General features: G+C 39.6%; 1 protein-coding gene and 1 long non-coding RNA gene across 14 annotated transcripts in view; both read left to right on the top strand.

Moving 5' to 3' along the window:
- ZNF521 (zinc finger protein 521) overlaps positions 1–21,667 on the top strand; it is a 230,346-nt gene that overhangs the window by 91,737 nt on the left and 116,942 nt on the right. For all 13 annotated transcript variants that reach the window (XM_054647224.2, XM_077185013.1, XM_077185007.1 and 10 more), the window contains 2 exons: positions 1,247–4,599; positions 20,851–20,935. In XM_054647224.2, coding sequence (XP_054503199.2) covers positions 1,247–4,599; positions 20,851–20,935 — 3,438 coding nt within the window. The remainder of the gene's footprint in view (positions 1–1,246; positions 4,600–20,850; positions 20,936–21,667) is intronic.
- On the top strand, positions 4,649–10,814 carry LOC143695084 (uncharacterized). Its single transcript, XR_013183993.1, has 2 exons — positions 4,649–8,800; positions 9,908–10,814. It is a non-coding gene; the product is annotated as an uncharacterized LOC143695084 (long non-coding RNA).

Genomic DNA, 21,667 nt, shown 5'->3' with positions numbered 1-21,667 from the left:
GTTTTACTTTTAAAAGGAAAAAACCTCAAGCATTGCCCCTGGAAAGGAATGGAAGAATTATTTGATGTAGAGTGATCTTTCAAACATTCTTTTAATATTTTTAAAGAAGTTTTAGGTTAATATGAGCATGATCATTGAAGTATAATTATCTACATTTAAAAGAAAAGGTGCAAAAATTTTACAGCACATCTCTTGAAAAAAATATTTACAACTTTCCCTGTTTAGAGATGAGGTAATACCATAGATAACTAGTCCATTTATCTCGCCAGCATTTCTGCTTTGTCTTTTCCTGGTAACTCATAAATCTTTCAGCTTTTACCATAAATGTTTATCATTTTTCCTGTTTCCAGTTTTTTGCAAGTTGCTTTGTCTGTGATCACCTTACAGTACAGGTTCTGCTGTACTGAGGAAGTTCAGCTGGCTGAGGCCTTTGCAAAAAAGGAAGAAATGGTGGGCAACCTCTTGAACTTAAAAAAAAAAATGCTGTTCATGGCTGACCCTTGTGACACTTTCCCATTTTCCTTGATCCTGGTTGTTGGTTTGTTAGATTGTTTTGAACATTTAATGATCCAGCTGCCAGCTTTTAGTAACTGAATTGTATCATTATTGGAGAAATCTGGTTGCACTTTATTAGAGAAAACATCATTGTTTATATTGTTGTCCTGTTCCTCCCTTGTAATTTTTCCTATTATTGTTTAGAATAACACCCAAGTCTGTCTCAGAAATAGCCTTTAAAAGATTCCTGTGTTCAGAATCAGTTTCAAAGGAAAAAAATACCACAAACCTGTGGCAAAACAGTGCAAATCTTTTCAGTAAATATTCGGCATGTGGGTTGACTGTGTTCATTTTAAAGCATTCCTGTAATATTTTCACCTTTCCTTTGACTCTTCAGATGCTCACATAATGTGCAAATAATTTTACAATGGATACAAGAGAAACATTAAATATATTAAAATCTGCATTTTAATAAAATTGTCAATGTATAACACATATCCTGCAACTGAGAAAGAATGATAAAAAAGCAATAAAAAGTTAATATAGGCACAGAACTATTTAATAACTTCTAATGTTTTACAGTATGAGAAAAATAAATGTGGTCTTGAAACTGTTGATATCAGTGTAAGAAATGTCTGAGTTTAGTGTTTTAGCTATTTAGGAGTAGCAGTCCTGCATTATTCGTATGCATTTCCTAGCTCCTCTTTACTCTTGGGATTAAGCTTGTGGGCATGTTTCTTTCTCATTTCAGACGGAGTGGATGTTGAGGATGACCCCTCTTGCTCATGGCCAGCATCATCGCCTTCTAGCAAGGATCAGACTTCCCCGAGCCATGGAGAAGGCTGTGATTTTGGAGAAGAGGAAGGAGGCCCAGGTTTGCCCTATCCGTGCCAGTTCTGTGACAAGTCGTTCAGCCGCCTCAGCTACTTAAAGCACCACGAGCAGAGTCACAGTGACAAGCTCCCTTTCAAATGCACGTATTGCAGCCGCCTCTTCAAACACAAACGGAGCAGGGACCGCCACATAAAGCTCCATACGGGCGACAAGAAGTATCACTGCAGTGAGTGCGATGCGGCGTTCTCAAGGAGCGATCATCTTAAAATTCACTTAAAGACTCATACGTCCAACAAGCCATATAAGTGTGCCATTTGTAGACGTGGGTTCCTGTCCTCTAGTTCACTGCATGGACACATGCAGGTTCACGAGAGGAACAAAGATGGCTCCCAGTCCGCTTCCCGGATGGAGGACTGGAAAATGAAAGACACTCAGAAATGCAGTCAGTGCGAAGAAGGCTTTGATTTTCCTGAAGATCTTCAGAAGCACATTGCAGAATGTCACCCTGAGTGTTCCCCTAATGAAGACCGATCTGCTCTTCAGTGTGTTTACTGTCATGAACTCTTTGTAGAGGAAACGTCCCTAGTAAATCACATGGAGCAGGCTCATAATGGTGAGAAGAAGAATTCATGCAGCATTTGCTCTGAGAACTTTCACACTGTGGAGGAGCTGTACAGCCACATGGACAGTCACCAGCAGCCAGAGTCGTGCAACCACAGCAACAGCCCGTCTTTGGTAACTGTGGGGTACACATCAGTCTCTAGCACTACCCCAGATTCAAATCTCTCGGTGGATAGCTCAACAATGGTGGAAACGGCTCCTCCTATACCAAAAGGTCGTGGAAGGAAGCGGGCAGCTCAGCAAGTGCCAGATATCACTGGTCCTTCAAGTAAGCAGGCAAAAGTTACTTATAGCTGCATTTATTGCAACAAACAGTTGTTTTCCAGCCTTGCAGTTTTGCAGATACACCTGAAAACTATGCATTTAGATAAACCCGAACAAGCCCATATCTGTCAGTATTGTTTGGAGGTATTGCCATCTCTCTACAATCTGAATGAACATCTTAAGCAAGTCCATGAAGCTCCAGATCCAGCACTGATTGTTTCTACCATGCCTGCCATGGTCTACCAGTGCAACTTCTGCTCTGAAGTGTTCAATGACCTCAACACCCTTCAGGAACACATCCGATGTTCTCATGGATTTGCCAACCCTGCTGCTAAGGACAGTAATGCATTCTTTTGTCCCCATTGCTACATGGGATTTCTTACAGATTCTTCCCTGGAAGAGCATATTAGACAAGTCCATTGTGATCTTAGCAGTTCCCGTTTTGGTTCTCCTGTGCTCGGAACTCCAAAAGATCCAGTGGTGGAAGTGTATTCTTGTTCTTACTGTACCAATTCTCCAATATTTAATAGTGTTCTTAAACTGAACAAGCATATCAAGGAGAACCATAAGAACATTCCTTTGGCGCTGAATTACATCCACAATGGGAAAAAGTCCAGAGCCATGAGTCCATTATCTCCTGTAGCCATTGAGCAGACCTCTTTAAAGATGATGCAGGCAGTTGGAGGTGCTCCTCCTCGTCCTGCCGGGGAATATATTTGTAATCAGTGTGGTGCTAAGTATACTTCCTTGGATGGTTTTCAGACTCATTTGAAAACACACCTTGACACTGTCCTGCCAAAACTGACCTGCCCTCAGTGCAACAAGGAATTTCCAAATCAGGAGTCACTGCTGAAGCATGTTACCATTCATTTCATGATCACCTCAACCTACTACATCTGTGAAAGCTGTGACAAGCAGTTTACTTCTGTGGATGACTTGCAGAAACACCTACTAGACATGCATACATTCGTGTTCTTCCGCTGCACCTTGTGCCAAGAGGTTTTTGACTCCAAAGTCTCCATTCAGCTGCACTTGGCTGTGAAGCACAGCAATGAGAAGAAGGTATACAGATGTACATCTTGCAACTGGGATTTCCGCAACGAGACTGACCTACAGCTTCATGTGAAGCACAACCACCTGGAGAACCAAGGCAAAGTACACAAGTGCATCTTCTGTGGTGAATCCTTTGGTACGGAGGTGGAGCTGCAGTGCCACATCACTACGCACAGCAAGAAGTACAACTGCAAGTTCTGCAGCAAGGCTTTCCATGCTATCATCTTGCTGGAAAAGCACTTGAGGGAAAAACATTGTGTTTTTGAAACAAAAACTCCAAACTGTGGAACGAATGGGGCATCTGAGCAAGTTCAGAAAGAGGAAGTGGAACTGCAGACCTTGTTGACAAATAGCCAGGAGTCCCATAACAGCCACGATGGCAGTGAAGAAGATGTGGACACATCTGAACCTATGTATGGCTGTGACATTTGTGGTGCAGCTTACACTATGGAGACTCTCCTGCAGAATCACCAGCTGCGAGACCACAATATTCGACCTGGAGAAAGCGCCATAGTGAAGAAAAAGGCTGAGCTCATTAAAGGGAATTACAAGTGTAATGTGTGTTCTCGAACATTCTTCTCTGAAAATGGGCTTCGAGAGCACATGCAGACACACTTGGGACCAGTGAAACACTATATGTGCCCAATCTGTGGCGAGCGGTTTCCGTCTCTTCTGACTCTTACTGAACATAAGGTCACACATAGTAAGAGCCTGGACACTGGAAACTGCAGGATTTGCAAGATGCCCCTCCAGAGTGAGGAGGAATTTTTAGAGCATTGCCAAATGCACCCTGACCTGAGGAACTCCTTGACGGGGTTCCGCTGTGTGGTGTGCATGCAGACAGTGACCTCCACGCTGGAACTGAAAATCCATGGCACGTTCCACATGCAGAAAACTGGAAATGGTTCTGCTGTGCAGTCCACAGGACGTGCACAGCATCTCCAGAAACTGTACAAGTGTGCATCTTGCCTGAAGGAATTCCGTTCGAAACAGGATTTAGTGAAACTTGACATCAACGGTCTGCCATATGGTCTGTGTGCTAGCTGTGTTAATCTCAGTAAAAGTGGTAGTCCGAGTGTCAACATCCCTTCAAGCAGTAACAGACAAGGCATGGGCCAAAATGAGAACTTGAGTTCCATTGAGAACAAAAGCAAGGCAGGGGGACTGAAGACTCGCTGTTCTAGTTGCAATGTAAAGTTTGAATCAGAAACTGAGCTCCAAAACCATATTCAGTCAATCCACAGAGAGCTTGTTCCAGACAGCAACAGTACACAGCTGAAAACACCACAAGTATCTCCAATGCCTAGAATCAGCCCCTCCCAAACTGAAGAGGTAACCCTTTTTTCTTTGCTCTTGACACCTTCCATCCTTTTGGAAAAAATCTCCCTTTTTTCAAGCTGTCTTGTCACTTGTCATGAAATGCTTAGGCTGATCCATGTTACATTTCCATCCACAGCCATTAGCTAGTAATTACCTGCTGCTTGATATGCCTTACATCTTGGATTGAATTTTGTGGAATAGGACTTATTCCAGTCTCCCTAGGATATTGTCTTCTGTATCACTGAGGAGACCTATCTTCATGCCAGCACAACTGAGATCTGGAATCTTATCCTAGCTCCCATACGCATTGGAATCCCCAGCTAGGAGTTGTGCTTACGGCAGAGAGCATTAATGACAGAGGAGCAGACACAGTGAGCCAAAATGCTCGCATAAGGGGTTGATTTTTTAGAAAATATTTGTGAGCAACAAACTGAGGGTATTTTTGTTAATTGTGCTGTAGACTTTCATCTCCCCCTCTTCTAGCATATTTTGATTAAGTAGAAGTGCAATGCTAGCCTAAGGTAAATTGGGAAATCAGTCCTTTGGATGCGATTTCTTTGGTTTTTTCTTTCCATTCCTGATGAAGAACATTTTGAAGTCATTGAAACACCTAGTGCCTAATGATTGAAATTCTGTCATGCAGCATAACCTAGAAAGTAGATATCAAACTCTTGAAAGATGTAATATGCTTCCTCAGTCACCAGTGACCAAGTAATGACACCTGTATGTGGGGAGGTAAGGGGGTCGTGTACTGAGGGAAGGGAATCAGTTTTATCTATAGAAATGTTACCATTAGAATGACTTAGAGGTAATATTTAAGTATAGTATCTTGCATCTTATAATTCAGGAAGTCTAAAAACACAGCACAAGCAAAATTTAAGAAATAACAGCTTTTGTTTCAAGAAAGCTTTTAGCCTATAATGATACAAACATGGTGCAAGCCATTGCTGTGAATGTGTATGGATACCCTGTGGCTAGGGAGCTGCTGCTCCTCCCTCACCTTCTTCACTCCCTGTTTGTGAGCCCATCTGTTGGGAAAGACATCTCTCAGCATGTCGTCCAAGAGTGTTGTGCAAACTGGAGGGCAGGAGGGAGGCAGAGAGGGAAGAGTGAGGATACACCAGCATACGTGGACCAAGAGGTAAGTATTGATGGAGCTTCTGAGAACGTAGATGAAGATAGGCTGGGAGAAGGACACTGAGGTAGCACAGAGCCTCGAGTGCCATGAAGAGAGAATTGGAGCTGAGAGTTCAGGATGAAGTACCAGGCAGGCTGCACCTCCCAGGGAAAGGCCCTGTGCTTTCATAACTTTATCCCCAGTTTGCTCATTGGTGGTAGGGGACACCTGAGGATGAGGTGTGGTGTGGAACTTACGGAAGGCTGTAAGATTGAGAACCTGAGGTCTAAGGAAAAGCATCTTTTTAAAGAAGAGGGAAGAGGAGTGCCTCTCATTAGCTGTGTTTTAGGCCACTGATGATCTCACTGCTGCTGAGTCGGAACAACAGGATTACCAGCTGCATGTTTTTGATAGGTTCAGAGTCATCCTGGTTTCTGTTTCTGTCATCTTGCATCGAGTGACTACATGAAATCCCTCTTCCCAGTCATGTTGGAAGCCAATTCCTGCTCCCTCAAGCACAATCAGAATCATGTGTTAAGTCAGTTACCATGCTAAGATGCTACCAATTTGTCTTTCTCTTGCTTGTAAACTAGACAAAAAGAGATTTGAGAGTCCTTTGTGGTGATATAAGATCAGTTACCTTCAGTATCATTAGTGAATCTTCCTGTACTTGCATCAGGTATAGTCCAAGTTCTTAGTTATACTGCTAATTGGCATCATGTTCCTCTTCTTAATCCTTTTGATATTTATATAAAAGTGTATCTAAGATGAAAAAGCTTTTTTAACTACACATTTGTGAATAGCATTTGTCTCCTTCAAATCAGCATTTACCCCCCACCTCCATTCTGAGGATGTAAATTGAATTTTCAGTGTCTATGGTTCTGGTGTCCACATAGTAATGTAGACTTTCAGATTCTTTTCTCATGGGAAGACAAAGCTATCAAATTCCTGATAGAGCATTAGTAGTTCTGGAAACCATAAATGAACGTTTGTAAAATCCTGAAAGATAATTAATTTTTCTAGAAGATATTACTGGTTCAAATTCTAGTGATGCAAGCTATGTAGCAATGAGAATCAAAATTTAAAGTGGGAATGTGCAGATGTTTAAAACTATAGATTGGATGTCCAGACTGAGGGAAGTAAAAACATAAGCATATAACAAACAATTCAAAAAAATGGATTATTAAAATTTATTATTAGTCACTGGCTGTCATACTCCACTGGAAGGATGTTTCTTGAACTGAAGGGGATGTTGAAGGGAGCTACTTAAACATGCAATTTTGAGGAAATTCTCACCAAACAGTATTAATAATATCAAGGAGTGAAAGTTTCATTTGCATTATTGAGAGTCACGTGATTTGAGATTTCAACCTATATATAAAGAGTATTTCACTCCTAAGGCAAGAAAAATAGTTATCTTGCATAAATGAGATGAGTTGTCAGACCATTAATATTGCTGAATACCCCTTTTTACTCAGTAAGAGATTTCAATGATAAGAATATTTGAAAATACCTTTTTAGGATAAAAGATTGCACTGGAGGTGTCACTTCTAGATTCTTTGCTGTGTATTCTCATGGTTGAACTAGAAAATTTCCCTTTTTAGTCTGTTCTCAGTGATGTGGTAGAGAGCAATTACCTTACCACAGTATAATGTCTTCAGCTGAGCTGTCACCTGCTGAGCTCACCCCACTTGCTGAGTGAAAAATGTTGACCTGAATCATCTCCACTGAAAGTTACCTTCTGGTTGGGATAGAAAATTATGACTAGTGCTCATCATTGGTTGCAACGAGTCAAGGAGCAGGTCAGAACTCATTAAGTCCATCACACTGCTGAATCTAGTACCCATGAGTTATCACACAGACGGATGAACAGCTGCTTTTGAAAGAGCTCTAAAATGTTAGATTTGCAAGTTAATCTTTGAGCTTTAATGAGGTGCTGGATTCAGCTGGTTTTAGATTTCTTGTAAAGATCTTGAATCACACTGAAAGCACACTTTTGGGCAAGGGTGATAACCTCAGTGATAGTTACTGTCTAAAAGGAGAGAACAAGGTCTGGTATGCTGGTGAATTGGGAACTAGACCTTTTTCTGTCACTCATTTGCTTTGCTGACTTGGCCAAAACTGCTTGAACATTTCTGCTTCATTTTCCTTATTCAGAATATAAGATAGATATTTCCTGAAAAGTGTGTTTCCATGCTTACTTACAATACAGTTTTTGTAAAGCGCTTGGAAGATGAAAATCTGTTCAAGAAAATCTGTGTGGTCTTGACTCTCTTCTTCTTCCTTATTATGCTGTCAGGCACCTAATGAGAGAACTCTTGACTCAGCAGAAAGTGTGCCCTTGCTTCTTAAGCTGCAAGACTTCTGTACTTGCTGAATCACACCAGCATAATATTGCAATAAATTATATTGTCTGTTTCTTAGCTGGCAGGGAGGAGGGAATGGACTCCAGCTTCCACACACAGTTTAATGTCTAAACTGAATTATGGTAGAGCATCCACATGTGCAACTGTGCTCAGTTTGGGGTCCTGTTGGTTACTTTCAGAGTAGAAGCGTAATTGCTTCTGTATCACTTTGTTCCATGAATGTGAAGCTCATGTGAATACTGTATTACCTGTGGCAATGCAGACAGTCCTTCATTAATAATACAAGAATTCTCTGGGTTTTCTGGTCTTGAGGAGAGAAGAAGCAGCATGATTGCACGGCCAAATCATTTCAGGAGTGAAGATGCTTATTTAGGTGTGGCAAAAGATTTGCAGAAACTCACTATTTCAGAGAGTATCAAAAATGCTGGACAAAGGAGAGAGCTTGCAACTGTCACACCAGCTGGAGAGCAGAATCTGGGGCTGCTCTTCTGTCCTGTTGTGGTTGTGCAGAGCTGTATGCCAGGATGGGCATGCCACAGCAGGGGACACCGGCACATCACAGCACTGTTCTGGAAGGAGCCGTGAAAGTGCAGTCTGACGATGAGCTTGCAGAGATGGGGGTTACAAAATTCAGATGCTGTGGAGAGCTGTTGGCTCCTTGAAACTCAACTTCTCCAACTTAAGATGAATCCAGAAACGGTATCGCCCTGGGAGAAAGAATGGAGCTCAGGTAGGTGTACTCTTTTATCATTACTTTTTTTCCTCTTTATTTATTCATGGGCTCTGAATCTACCTTTATTCTCTTACTATTCTTCCCCCCACTTCTCAAAACACTGCCAGACCCACAAAGACAAAAAATAGGAACTGCCTTTTGAAGTAACTGGTTTATTTCAACAGCATGCACTGGCAGTCAGAGGCGGAAAGAAGAGAGAAAAGACTGTAAGCAACCCAGAAATGTTCCCAGATGCATGCTTTTGGCAGGGCAAGCAATAGCATTTTAGCAATATAAATCACAGTGCTTTTAACTGAAAAAATGCACTGAAATCTATACTCACGCATTTAATTGAAATACATAAAGAAATTAAAATAATCCTCCTCATCAGCAATCCAAGCTGATCATTCTGACTACAGGATTTTTATGAATAAGCACATAAACTTGTAATGTAAACATAAGTACTGCCTTGGGTTTCCTGTCAGTGAATCCAGGCTCAGAACAAGTTATTTTCATGCTGTATTTTGGATCCAGGGACAGAAAAAGGTGAAGAAGGTTTGTTGCTGGCACAAAGATTTGGCTTTGAAATAGTTTGTGGAACTAATCTGTGACAAACATATTTTCTGCTTCTGGAGTTTCAAAATGAGTTCACTAAAAATACCAGTTTTGTCTTCTGGCATCATTTTTACACTGCTTTCAGGAAAGTATTATTTAAAGTGTGACCATATCTATTCTTAGGAAGGGCTAGCCTGGGGTTTTTTGCCACAGTAGGCCACCTCCACTTTGCATTATGCTTTAATTTCTGCTAGTGCCACTACCAGGAATTGGCTGATAAGGTCCAGCTTAAGCATTTCTCTTCTCTTTGTCTGGTGGTGAGCCATGAGGATCCTCTTTGAATTTTACAAGGATAGTATTATTATCCTGTTGCTGTAAATCCTACCAAAGTTAGGCTTCAAACTTCTCACCTCACACACACACCATGAGTTCAGTCTGTGAAAGGAAGGCCATATGTTGGCTGGGAGCTGCTGAACAGAAGCAAGGGGGAAAATTGTAGTGAATTTTCTTAGTTTCCTGTCCACTGATCATTAAAATCTAATGCTATTTGTCTGTCTTGTTATTTGCCAGAGGCTTCAGATGGGGAATTTGGAGAGGCGTCTTCTTCACACTCATGGAAGACTTTGCAGGAGAAGATGAAAGGATAACATGTTTTCTCCAAAATTTTCAAGAGCACTAAACCAAGATTTCCTTAAAATGAACCAGGGTTGGGGGGTGGAATGTGTGCTTGAAGAAACACAGAAGAACCATAGAGGGTCACAGGAATGTGGATGGAGTCCTTAAGGATCTCTAGAGAGGGCAGATGTAGATTCAGCAAAGCTTTATGAGACAAAACATCCATGAGGTGTATGCTCCCACAGCTCAGCTGGGCAGCCCACTGTCCCTTTGGGGCTTTCCCTGTACTTGTACCTGCTGGCCAACTGGCTGGTATGGAATGCCACAATTTCTGCACAGCCCCACAGGAAAATCACAGTAGTGATGAGTGTTTGTAGTGTGATCTCAGAATTGGGTAGAAACTAGAAGAAATTTCCGACAATTTTCTAGCCTCATCATCTTTAGGAACAAGACACAGGAAGTCATTACATATCTCCATTTGTCTGCTGGTTTGCAGACCTCTAGAGGATTTTCTCACTTCTGCCTCTTATTTTTGGACTACTCTTGGCCAATTTCAGGGGAAAAATTCATAGATTAACAGTAATCTCAAAGCCTATGAAGTTGTTACAATATTTGGGAAGAGAGGTGACCCAGCAGGCAACAGAATCCAAATAGGAGAGAGGCTTTTAAGAGATCCAACCCAGGAAGATGGCAGTAGCTGAAGTTTATACCTGTTTTATATGCAAAAGTCAAGTGAACACAAGACATGAAGCTATAGGAGGAAACTATGATCTGCTCTTTGTGAGACACACAGGCCAGCTTCTCAAGTGACTGTACATGAGAACTGTTTTTCACCACTCCTCAATAAAGTTGTTATATATGATGTGTGTATTTTTTTGTCTTGTACAACAAAGATAACACCCAGATTTGTCACTCTGTCATGAGGGAAATAAAATGGGCTAACCATTAATTTAAAATGGGTATGTAGCCATTTGTTTCATGAAGTTATACAAAATGAACATAAGAAAACCACTTGACATGTAGTATCTTATTAAAGGATACTGTTCTTTGATCTGCCAGAGCTCTGTGATAGCAGATAGTTGATTTTATGCTTGGTGGTTCAAAACTGTGAGATACCTTTTTGTCCTGCTAAAGCCATACTTTGTTTATACTGTTTCCTGCACTGTATTACAAATTACTGGATAAATATGACCTGTACTATTTTATACAGCATGTTTTGCTGAGTATGACAGCAGAGATTTGTCTCTTGCTAACATCCACCCTCACCATGTGACATTCTAAGACAAGAAGCAGAGGAGACAAATGGACTCACAGGAGGTTCCTTCTGAACATCAGGAAACACTTCCAGGGCAACCAAGCCTTGGCAGAGGTTACCCAGACAGATTGTGTATCCCTTTGAGATACTCACAAGTCATCTGGATGTGGCATGGCTCTAGGTGACCCTTCTTGAACAGGAGGACTGGATCAGAGGATCCCCAGAGATCAACCTCAACCATTGTGTTCTTCTGTGGCTTCTACCCATCTTTGGGCCCATCTACCAGATGTATGTTGATGTTACCCTGTTGTTCCTTGGTGGATAAACCTTTGTTGCTGGTATATGGCTCCATAAGTCAGTGAATAAAAGGGCAGGGCCCTTCCTGATACTGAGCATCTCAGTTTAGTCCTACCAATAATAATGTGCACTTCTAGGAATTATTTTTAATGCCTGTGAAATGCCTTTGAAGAGTGTCTTAGAAATACAGCCACTTAGAAAGGCAGCCATTTCAAAGTGACTTTCTGCTTGTGTACTCAAAAGCAAGGTGGGAGGTAAAAGAGAATGGAGCTATTTATCCCCTTTGATTATAAGTCCACAATTTTGGTGTCCTGTGTTGGGATACATTTCCTCTGTTTTTTGCTTATTATTCAGATGTTTCACAGCATTCTGTCTAAAAAGGCACATCTAATGGCTTTTTGTATCTGGAAGGCCACCTCTTTCTCGCTACATTTTCCAGTAGGAAATGGGGTGGTTCACCAACAAAGAATGATCTGAGACTTCAAGTTTCCAGATTTCCTTCTGTGTTTGCTTTACCACTACTACAACAATCCTCTTGGTTTCTGCTCTTATGGCTGAAATAGGTTTAGGGCCAACCTATAGGAACATAGCTGTCTGCTTACAAATCCTTGCAAACATCCCAGACAGTGGCCAACTTGTAACTGATCCTGTTCTGCTTGGTGCTTCTCTCACAGGCCTAGGCAGGGACTGTCTGCATCACCTGGCAATTTTCCCAAACTATCAGTCTTAAACATAGTTCCTCATTTCTCATATGCTCCCTGCTTCACAGCTGGTTTGTATGATGGTGGTTGAGTGGGTGAAGTCCTTCAAACCTAGAAGTATGGCATTCTGCTTCTGAAACAAATTCTGCAATCCTTTTTTTAAGATAGGAAAATGGTAGACTGAAGCCCCATGTAAAAAGACATTAACTTTTTACAGGATGTACCTAAGAGGAGCTGCTGGTGTTTTAAGAATTAATGTGAAAGTAAAAGATTATGAAATAGGACAGAGGCAATTCTGTGAAGTTCCCTTAATTCCCTCAGAGGAGAGCAAGTATTTCTTCACAGAAGAAAAGCCAGTTAGACACAAATCATTGTGGGTAGTGTTGAAGAGTGGCTGAGCAGAGTGCTTGTTTTGCTGGTACACCACTTCCTTGGGCAGCTGCACTGCCCCAGAGGAGGTTTTTCAGCTGGGCACACAGTCAAGCATCATTGCAGTGTCAGCAGCTGTGTGCCAGCTCAGATGCTACCAGTGTATTTGTTCACGTTGATGTGGCCTAAGTGTATCCATGGAGGGTAGAACCAAAATCACAGCAATATGTTTGCAGGACTCTGCTCATGGCGTATTTTGTAGTGCCTTTTTAAAACCCCAGTCTTGGCCATGTTATCATGTGAAGCCCTCATTTGTGAAGTCCCATTGACTTCCCCAAGTGCAGAGCTAATTGCATGAGAAGGATCTAAGGGGTTTACTCCTTCTCTTGATACTTCAATGAAAATTAATTTCTTATATATTATGTATGAGTAATATATTTCTGTTTGTACATTAATATTAATGTTGCATATTTTTGAGCACAAGTTCTATTCTGTAGGATTAAATTATCTTGGTAAGTAATAGTGCAGAATTCAGTTTGAGTTAAAAGTGGACAATTAAGGGTAGGGGGAGGGTCCTGAGTCACACTTTGGAAAGTGAAATTAATCAGCATTAATTCTCCACAGAGTGGGAGAAAAGCAGTTGTAGTGTTGAAATGACAAAAAAAAAAAAAAGGTATATAAAAAGCTCCTGATTTTGCCTTTCTGTTAAAATCCAGAGAGCTTTTACAAAATCTGTGATGGAGAAAAGAGACAAGAGTATTCTCTTGTGCGTACTTGCAAACTATTAATTTTATTGGCCTACATCTGTTGCTGATTGTTGGTGAAGAAAGTAGTGGCTTTATTGAATGACAGTCAGTCTCAGTATGCCTTTTTTAAAAAACAAAGCAAAAACCCCAACTTTAAAAGGGAAAAAATATCAGCTTACCCAGAATATCAGTTTTCTGAATCTCAGACCTGCCAAGTCAAACTCTATTGCCTTTGCTTTGATGCCACTTCCTCTGCAGAATTATCAGTGTGATGCTGGTCATAGTTCTTCCTCAATGTCCGTGGCCACATAGTGGATCTGACACAGATGCTGAGTGTTGGGATGCCTCTGGATGGGTTAACAGCTCTAGGGCTTCAGAGGGGCCCATTGCCTTTGGTTTTAAGTGCAATGTTAGGGGACAGAAAGGGGTGGGGATGCTGACAGAAAGTTCAGTTCCTGACACAGCTCCAAATTCCTGAGCACTGCTCAGAGACTCAGCCTCACCCAGGATCAGACCCTCAGACAGAAAGACAGAAAGAACTATATTTGTTTTTTAGATCCCAATTCAAATTCACAGTACTTTAAGCTGCTTGTATTCATAAATTACACAAGCCTAATATGAAGTAATTGAGAGACAAAATAAAAATACAACCATGTGCTGCCAGGTTTTAGAGTTACTTTTCTGACAGGTATTTCACTTCAGTACTGAGTTTGAAAGGCCTAGAGAGAGTTAAAGGATTAGAGATCTCAAAGGGAAGAGATGCAGTTTTTAAATGTGGCAAGATGTGTTTTTTTCTGTGCGGGGATGTGAGACATTGCAAGCTAATGCTCTTCGTCAGCTAGGGGAGGAAAAGGTTTGTAACTAAGAGACATTGAAGACAGACATGATTAAATACAGACTCCAGAATAAAGGTGAAAGACAGAACAGCAGACCATGAATTCAAGCAGAATAAAGTAAGGGCTGCTAACATAAATGAACATTTGTATTTCTGACTCAATATATTTTGTGTATACAATAAGTAACCATAATGAAAGAAATGAGGAAAAGTAATGTTTCTTTCCATTTTGCTTACCTTATGGGATTGATTGTTTTCTTTCCACAGGCATGTACGCTCAGACTCTGTTATAATTTAGACCCTGATAAACCAAAACAGAACAGAAAAATACTCATAAAATCTCCATGAACATGTTTTTAAAAGTAATCAGGAAATACTAATTAAAGGGTTTTGTGTGAGCAATTACAAGAGTTGGTGATTAGTCAATTAAAAAGAAAAAAGGAAGATGACAGTGCCCCATAAGCAAGATAAATAACTAACTATGCAGTGAAACTAGCTAACATATGCTTAGTTTTCTAAGAGCTTAAGGTTGACAAAATAAGCATCCAGGAAGGTAAGAAAGAAATCCTTAATTAAGGTACTGTCAAAATTAATCTGAACTCTGATGAAAAATGGCTAAATAGACAAAGCTAGGACCGTGGTTGCTCTTGTGTATCACGAAGGGCCAAGCACACTGTTAATGTTTAATAAAATAATGATGTAAAAAAATCAGCTGGCAGCATTAGGAGTTAGCACTGGCAAATTGCTGTAGTTAGTGTGCAAGTTTTAAGTGTCTTAACTTGTTATTTTCATATGATTTTTGGATGCTGTTCACTTTCTCTTGTCAGGTTCTTTTTCTGTCAGTGTAAAAGGTTGAATTAACTCCACCCTTTAGGTGAGGGAAACTGAGTGAATGACTGATGGGAGAAGGGAATTAGACGATGTGAGAAGTGTGGTGTCACTCTTTTTTGGCAACAGCAGGTTGTCTCAGCTCTGTTATTGATCCATACATTCAGTCTGTGCTAAAACTGAGGGGAAAAAGCCTTGAAAGTCCCCTTCAGTAGTGTGACAAGGGCAAATTATGTAATTAGGTGTAAACAGGAGGTTATCAGTGGGGTAACAGGTACACATCAAACCCATTTTTGATCAGGCAAGGAAGAGAAGTGTGAAAGGAGTAGAGAACAAACTAGGGATGCCTGCAAGCCTAAGACTGTAGATGCCATGCATTAGAAGCTGTAAGTGATATTTTGGTTATTTCATATAGGGAATAGGTATTCAGTTAAAAGGGGCATGGGTACAGGAGATCCAGAAATGGTATATGTAATCAAGGAAACCAGTACTGTTAAACAAATGCATTGTCGTTGAGCTAGTGGCATCTCCTCCCCATGGAGAAGAATGAAGTACAGATTAGAGGTAATATAATGGAGTATAATACACAATGAATTACTTACAAAAATATCCATTCCAAAATTCTCAGTGAAAGCAGCTGAAGATAAAAGGAAACATTAAGCGGATAAACTTGCAGTCTTTAAAAGAAGAAGCATCAACAACCGGGGAAAGGGCCACTAAACAAACATTTAACTGGGAATATAAGGCTTATGCATGAAGTTACTGGTTTGTGAGCTTGATTTAAACTGTGAGGAACAGAAGAGGAAGGCTAATCAAAGACACCATAGAAGAAAGTTTTGATTTAATGAAGGACGGAAGGCAAAGATTCACAGAGGGAGGATCACGCTTAAAATTTTCAATAAAGAGTATTTTTAGAGAATAGCCACAAGTGCTGACAGAGAAGCCTATAAACATGATTTACCAGGATTTTAGCAAAGCTTTTGAAATGGTATAGCACAAAAGACTAATCTGTTGGGTGAATAAGTGCGGCATAGGGAGAGATACTTTCTTTGATTAAAAAAGAAAAGAAAGACGATCTTGGGTACAGAAAGCATGGGAGTCTTGTGAATTGAAGCAGGTTGGTTTGGAGGGGTGTAAATAATGGAAAGCCTTAAGAATCATTATTTGCACCAATTTTGTTGAACTTATGCAGCATATCAGTAGGCTGGAAGGAAGAATAAGTAGTAAGGTGATGAAATTCCCTGATAGTACAAAACTGGGGAAATGTCAGAACAAAATAGGCAAGTGATAAAATGCTGAATGATTTTGACAAGGAGGTGGAGCATGAGCCAATAAGTAGCATATGCAGTTCATTTTCAAGTAATATAATGAAGCTAGGGAATAGAAAAAAAGAAAGAATGTATCAGTACCTCAGAGAGTCAGAGGGCACAAAAGTCTACACAGAAGTATTTTCTGCATACTTTTGAAGCACTTCTGAATAGAACTGTAAATCCTCTAGCAGTGTGGTTATTAGTTGTTTTGCTTTATTTATAAAGACAAAGCAAATAAAATTCTGTTCACAGAATTGAAGTACCAACTGAAAGTTTGTATTTTTGGACTGTTTATAAAAGCAGCAAAGTCTCATTTCACATGACATGGACACACTGGGCACCTTTATAGAAAAGAAATTCAGAAAACTGCAGAGGGGTAAGTGAGGATTGGGACAATAATTAAAGGTCTAGGTGACATTAATTATTCAAAAGGTTAGGGAGAGACATGCATATACCCAATCCAGAGCTCTTTAAATGAAGTCAGAGGGAAGATTTGAATGTTGGAAGCCTTTAAAATGGTTGTGAAAACAGGAATGCAACAGGCACCCAATGGTCTTGTGAGACATTTGTCCAAGCAGTTATTCTTCTACAGTGATTTTGAATGGCCCCAGGAATGAGTTGGGCCTCAGATTTACACTCAGCATGGAGAAGACAAATTGGCACTTAAGTTCTTGACAGGAGAGGGTTCAGTGAAGGATTATGGGCTTGCTGATTGGAGAGTTTTTATTAAAAGATTAGGTGATAATAATAATAATAATAATAATAGTAGTAGTAGTAGTAGTAGTAGTAGTAGTAGTAGTAGTAGTAGTAGTAGTAGGGAAAAGTTAAACCACGTTCTTAATCACATGTGCCTTTCTCCTCTGGAACAAATCCTTGGGAGTTTTTGCAAAACAGCACAGTTTAGAACATGTTGCATCTTCCCCATTTACGAAACTGGTCCTGTCTGAGTCCATACAGGAATGTACTGGCAAGAGCATTCTGTGGCCCACCCTTGCTGATTTGGAATTATTTTCTTACAGGAAATATGTGTCAGCTTTTTTCTGTGTTTGTAGGGAAGAATGGCAATATTGTCATTCTTCTGTCTCCTCAGGAGACTGACAGGTATCCTTTGGGAAAAGCAGCTGTGGCAGGTTAGGGTGTAAGTGCCCTTAACTGACCACTCTTCACTGTGTGGAATGGATATGCTGAGGGCAATGAGCTGGAGCAGCAGGGCCTGGGTGCCTGCTCAGTCCTGCTGAGTCCTCCACACGCTGCTGGCTTGGGCAGAGGGGCGAGGGAGCTCAGCAAGAGTTCCCTGCTGCAAACAGCTGGAGCAGGACAAGGCAAGGATGGCTGTCACAGCCCCGAGCTCCTTTCTCTTTAGAGCCATCTTGCACTGCAAAGGCTGGAGATACTTGAGAGAAATTCTAATGCCTCCTTGAGTCACAGTCCAATTCTTCTTCTGTGGTGTGTCACACAAGTGCTGCAAGGCTTCTTTCCTTCCTATCCAGGCAAGAGGCATGGAGCTGCAATACCTCAGGGTTCTTTTCTGTCTTATTCCCCCAGGTTTCCCCTTTTTTGGGAACACAGTGTGAGGAGGGGCTGGGTCTCCCCCCAGATCTCACCCTAGTAGGGAATTGGGATCAGCCGTGAAGCACATCAGGACCCAGGAACTCCTGCGAGCAGTTATGAGTCCCATGGTTCTGACAAAGCTTGTGAGACTAATGTGCAACTTGCAGCAAACAAAGACTTCCTTAGAATGTGAAACATATGGAAATAAGTATGTGGGTTTTGTTCAACATGGTGTTAAAATGACTGGGTTTGATCACTTTGAAAATCTAGGAGTAAATAGAATTTACTGAGTATGCTTTTAAAATGAAAACTTAATCATGCACAAGTTTAGACACTTTGAGATGAGTGTTTATTGAGCTAATAAAAGTTGATGTCAACATTTTAGAGTATGCTTGGAAACAAAAAAGAACTAGTGCTTGATCAAGCAGCAGTCACAAAAACAATCTTCTCTTCATGATAAAAAGAAAAACTCAGTGTGTGATTCTGCAAATATGTCAGATCATTTTGAACAGGCTAGTAAGTGCTAGTAAATTATTATTTTTTGTTGTTGTCAAATCACTTTACTTTTTAGCATTTAACTTCAAAAAATCCCCAACCTTTGTATTTGTTGTCTTTATGTACATCAGTCATAATTTTGCTGACACTTCTTGACATGCACTCTGCATTGCTCTGCTAACAAGAGAAAAGACCAGCCATTACATTTATGTTTCTTTGTTTTTCAACAAAGTCACATATCAGGAATAATGCTAGGGGTATGCTAATAAACAATACATAGTGGCAGTCATCAGGGAGTAAGAAATATTTTCTAACTAGTTCTAAAGGGAAACAATGTTTTTAAAAAAGGGAGAGTGATTGTTATTTATGCAATATTGTTGTTCTATATGTCAGCATCAAAAAGCATCTTGTAAAGAGCTTAGCATAATAAATCGTTGATTTTCACTGTCATTATTTAGAGGTCTTTGCTAGATCCACATGTAGTGCAGTAAGGTTAAATTTACCAACATATAATAGGAAATCCTTAGACTGAGTCTGATTTTCTACCAATGATACCAGAATTGTCACAAGAATGAAAAAAGAGAAAAAGTATTTTATCTTTAAAAACAGCTGGCTTTACCAATAGTAACAGTAACACTAAGTCAAAGCAGATTTGGTTTCTTGGTGTCCATTGATTTTTAGTTGTCTACATAAGGATTTAACTTGCTTAAATTTTGAAAAACTAAGGTTAATTTAAATGAAAAACAGCAAAAAAGGCTTATTGTTGTTTCCACCATGAAGAAATGCAGCACATTTTATTGTCGTCGAGAAAATTAAAATATCCTCTGTGTATGTGAAGCAATGGGAGATTTGTAAAGAGGAGCCCACAGGAACACTTAATTTCAGAGCTGACTTTGATTAGTCACTAATTTTTCAGTTAACTTGGTAAGGCAAAACAACATATGCTTGAAAGTCTTTATATTCCTGCCTACAGGCTTGAAGTAGAAAGGTCAAAATAGATGGCCACTTTATCTGTCAGGTATTGGGCATTTAAATTTAGATGCTGATAAAAAATCCAGCAAGTTTTTATTACTGTTTGGAGTCAGGTAAAAAAAAGCCAACACCTTTAAAAAAATTTAATTGATAATACCAGCTGCATAAAACTCTTCACAAGTTAAATATATACAAGAGAGGCTGTATTTTTGATGCACATTATCCAGTGAACCCTATTTTTTCTCCAACTAATGTATGGGAAATCTGCAATTTAATACATCTGTGCCAGCTTCCTGTGACTTTACATTCTTTAAAAAATATGTGTTTTTCTGTGTTTTTTTCTTCTTTTTGCTGATGTAGGCAAGGTGCCTATGGCTGTACAGAAAGATCTGTGTCTCTTGAGTTACTGCCTTGATGTGGCAGTTCAGGGCTTACCTTGACAATATTGCATCTTCAAAACGAGAACTGAGCTCTTCAGGACTGTTACCTTAGGACTTGAGTCCTTGATACTACAATTATGCAGTTGAATAATGTCATAAATCTGGCTTGTCTCATTAGATGCCTGGATAACTGCAGATTTTAAGTCTTATGAGGGAAAAAATAACTTTACTTTGAATACACTCTTAGTTTTCACTTTTAAAACAATGCTTTCCAATATCAACTCTCTGGCCAATTCAGATCAAGAAAAATAATAAGAGAAAATACAGTTACATTTTTAGGATGTTGAAATGGCTTGGATAAGTTATGTACCTTGTAGAAAAGTAAAAGAGCAGATCTTTTTTGAAAGACACCAAGACAGAAGTTAAAAACATGTTCTGTGCACCAAATTGAGCAGAGTAATGCATTTCCTAGTTTATAATGAAATTTGAGCTGTATACACCGTGATTTTTAAGTAAGTCAAGCCCAATCTAATGTGGCCAGAAGGCATGGTCTCTGGCTAGTTTCCAGTCAGGCTTCCCAGTTTTAGTACAGGCTTGCCAATAGATATTATTGAAGCAAATGCCCTGATATACGGACTTTTTGTCCAGACTAACTGGGAGGTTTTCCTCCTTGAAAAATGGCAGCCTGATGGATCATTTAAAATGGGTAGTTCCGAGGAGATTCTGCAGCCCCACTGAAAATGAGAGAAGCATATTTCTCATTTCTGTATTCTTTTCCTGCCTTCTTCCTTGTTCTGTAGTGGATCTAATCCACTGGTGTAAAATGAAAGATCCACATTGATTTCAGTGTTGTTTGGCTTACATCCCACACATCCACATTCCATTTTGGCTTCCATGAGTGTGAAACTGATGTTTTAGCAATACTGATGTGTTCATGTAGCTAGGAAGTTGACAACAATCTCTACCAAGTTTCAGAAAACTCAAATGAAAGGTACTACATAACCTGCAGAGTGTTATTTTTTTAATATTAATAATTAAACCTTAATGAAAGCATTGATGGAGAGCTTTAAATGACTACTGTGAACTTGGTATTTTGAGTTTTAATGAAATTATTACAATTGTATGCTTGAGTAAATTTTATCTACCCTTGTTTCTTTAGAAGAAGACCTACCAGTGCATCAAATGTCAGATGGTTTTCTACAATGAGTGGGACATCCAAGTTCATGTTGCAAACCACATGATTGGTAAGTGAGCACTAAAATTTCTCAAAGACAAATAGCCATTTTTCTTACTCATTATCACCATTGTCTCTAAAATTAAACAGAGTTAAGGAGAAATTAATTGTGGATCCATCAATGATTAACCTAGGCATGATTGATTTTTTTATTAATATTATTAGACTTGATAAAGCATTAGCATATTTTATTTTCTTCAAGGGCTAGTTTAGACTTCTGCAGAGAATTATATATCCACTGCCAGTCAAAACACAGGTGATTAGCAAATTAAACTTCTAATCATTTTTGCATTATTGAAAACAAACTAACAGGAATGGTTAATGAACTGGATGTTAGCTTTCCGTAGAGTTTTAGACAGGTTTTAATTTCAGAAGTTATTATGGTAATGACACTACTGTGTACTTCTCAAGCACCTCAGTACAAAAATCAAAACTGGTGAGTTTTTGTCATTAGGAAACATAAATAATTCAAATGGCCATAAAATAGTATTGTTTGTTATGTTTGAGCAGTCTGGAAAAAAATCCTGAGTGTATCTGTATACAATTAAATCCTATAAATTATTTGAAAAAGTAAGGAATTGTAGTATAGGGTAATGAAATACACTCTTTCAGGTACAAGCATTTAAAAAAAGGTCTTTTAGAATTCCTGAATCCTGATGTTTACAAAGCTGTTACAGTTGTAAATTGGAATAAAACAAAAGCTGCTTTTTCTTTGATATTCATATTTTCCTATTATTTGCTG

The sequence above is a fragment of the Agelaius phoeniceus genome, chromosome 1 (genome assembly GCF_051311805.1).
Source record: "Agelaius phoeniceus isolate bAgePho1 chromosome 1, bAgePho1.hap1, whole genome shotgun sequence".
NCBI classification, from domain to species: Eukaryota; Metazoa; Chordata; class Aves; order Passeriformes; family Icteridae; genus Agelaius; species Agelaius phoeniceus.
This window is presented reverse-complemented; position numbering and strand designations above follow the sequence as displayed.